The following is a 2,112-nucleotide window of genomic DNA, read 5'->3' on the forward strand; positions in this document are numbered from 1 at the left end:
TATCACAAATAGTCTTCTTTTTGTGGAAGTTGATAATTTCACTTATTTTCACTCTGTTTTTGATGAGTTTCTTTAGTTTCCTGGTGTGCTTCAAATAATGCTCTCATCAACCCGAAACAGATAAATCTAAAGCATATTTTGATTAGTCTGACTTGCACACTAAGTTGTATCATGTTATTCTGAAGTATAGGGGGCTTTTTACAGTGATTCGAGAAGGCCGCTTTAGTGGTCCATATTAGGCGCCCAGGCTCCTAATATGGACCATTTGTGTTTTTTTCTGTATTTAATTTTTGCTGAATATATATCAAAGCTATTTCACTCTAATTAGGCCTAGCGGTTAACCTAAGAGAGAAGGACTACCAAACACAAAATGAAACTTCTTCGCAAGAAAACAAGCTAGTTATCAGCATGAAACAAAAAGTGGTCCATATTAGGAGCCCTTAACCTACAATTGTGTGAAATATGGAAACTTTCTCGTGTGAGCGAGTGTAGGTCAAGAGTTAACTTACATCGCTCATGTTTAGCAGCACCTCCTCCAGACAGCGTCTCGTTGTGTCGGGCAGGACAATGGCCTGGTGGAGGGTTGGCTGTGTTACCAGGTCACCCAGAACAGAGCGCCTCACAACATCTCTGGCCTGCTTCAGGTAGGCAGCGGCCTTCTTTAGTTCTTCTTGAACTGCAAGGGGGTCGTCTTCTGTCTGAGGTATGATTGCCGCCATCATTATCCCACGCTCGCGATGTATGACGAGCAGGTCAACAAAGTCCTCCTTCAGGTTCAACGGCTCTGCTTTGACGCTGTTCGTGTTCCTGGCGGCTGCACCAGTATAGATGCTTTGGGTATCAGCACCATATACACCAAATTTAGCTTGGGTCAGAAGTACCATAATTTCTTTTTCTCTCGCGGCTTTGTTCTTTATCTGATTCATGCAGTGGTGGACATTTTTCAGCACTCTGTCTATGCGGACAGTGTCCATGACCTCTCTACTCTCATCTATGTCTATTTGTTGCTGTGTTTTCAGTACCTGGATTCGCTCACCTTCTCCGATATATACCATTCTCTCATGCACAGTGTCAATGTGAGCCGGGGGGATTATGTATGATTCGCTCTCAAGGTGAGGGAACCAGGCGTTGAGAAACTCTCTCTGGAATCAAAGACATGATGATGTACTGTCTGCTCACTTCTAGTACCATTCACAACCTATAACTAAACAGTGAAGACGGTGAAAATACAGTGACTTAACGGGGACTGATGTCTCGTTGGTGGTTCACACAGTATTTGCACTGAATACAGCAGATAATTGTTAAAAGAAAGTTGATCCATGGTGTAAATTGAAAAAGAAGACAATAACACAGAAAAAAGCCATAACAACAACAACAACAACAGCACAAAATCAAATGATAATGCACCTTATTAATTTCAAACATAATTTCAAGTCTTAGAATATGAGGTTTTGGTGTTGTTGTTATTTTCTGAGATGAATTTACCTCATGGTCTGACAACCTTAACACTTGATCCTCTGATTCCTGTAATCTTGCCATCAAGGGCGGGGCAGGAAAGGCAGCCTGGTTCCCCGGTGACCCAGAGGTACTGCACGGCGGAGCACATTCCACAGCCGGTCCCTGTGTGATGTGCATGATATAACCGTCACTTCTGTCATAGCACTGTTCATATATGTAATATGCATGATATAACCGTCACTTCTGTCATAGCGTTGTTTTAGATAGTGTGACTCGTGTAGCCTATTACCTTATTGTTATGCAATAGTATGTGAACGTGTTTCAGAAAAAAATGTTCAAACATTATTTTATTTTTCTGTGCGTTTGTGGGCTGAAACGCCCACGTACACTCGTGGTTTTGCACGAAGAGGATTGTATGTGCTTGGCCGTATGTTCCGTCGGCCATATACTTATACTCTATTGGGGTCCTGATTTGACCTGTTATGGTCCGCTGGACCCGAAAAGCAACAGCTAACTAACTAACTATATAACTTATATTCTATTTCGTGTGATGCATGCTTGGTATTTTCATGTTTTTATAATCCACCGACATATATTTCAGGACCTTTACCGTGTTTACTTGGTTTTGTGCCTCAATGGGGGGGGGGGGGGGGG

At 42.4% G+C, this 2,112-nt stretch overlaps 1 protein-coding gene across 1 annotated transcript; it reads right to left on the minus strand.

The window, feature by feature from the left end:
* Positions 1-500: 500 nt before the first annotated feature.
* On the minus strand, positions 501-1,904 carry LOC138949868 (uncharacterized). Its single transcript, XM_070321652.1, has 2 exons — positions 1,486-1,904; positions 501-1,142 (listed from the first exon to the last, which is right to left on the minus strand). Exons 1-2 carry the CDS (start codon positions 1,633-1,635, stop codon positions 501-503), a joined length of 792 nt encoding a protein of 263 aa, XP_070177753.1. The 5' UTR covers positions 1,636-1,904.
* Positions 1,905-2,112: the final 208 nt, after the last annotated feature.

The sequence above is a fragment of the Littorina saxatilis genome, linkage group LG16 (genome assembly GCF_037325665.1).
Source record: "Littorina saxatilis isolate snail1 linkage group LG16, US_GU_Lsax_2.0, whole genome shotgun sequence".
NCBI classification, from domain to species: Eukaryota; Metazoa; Mollusca; class Gastropoda; order Littorinimorpha; family Littorinidae; genus Littorina; species Littorina saxatilis.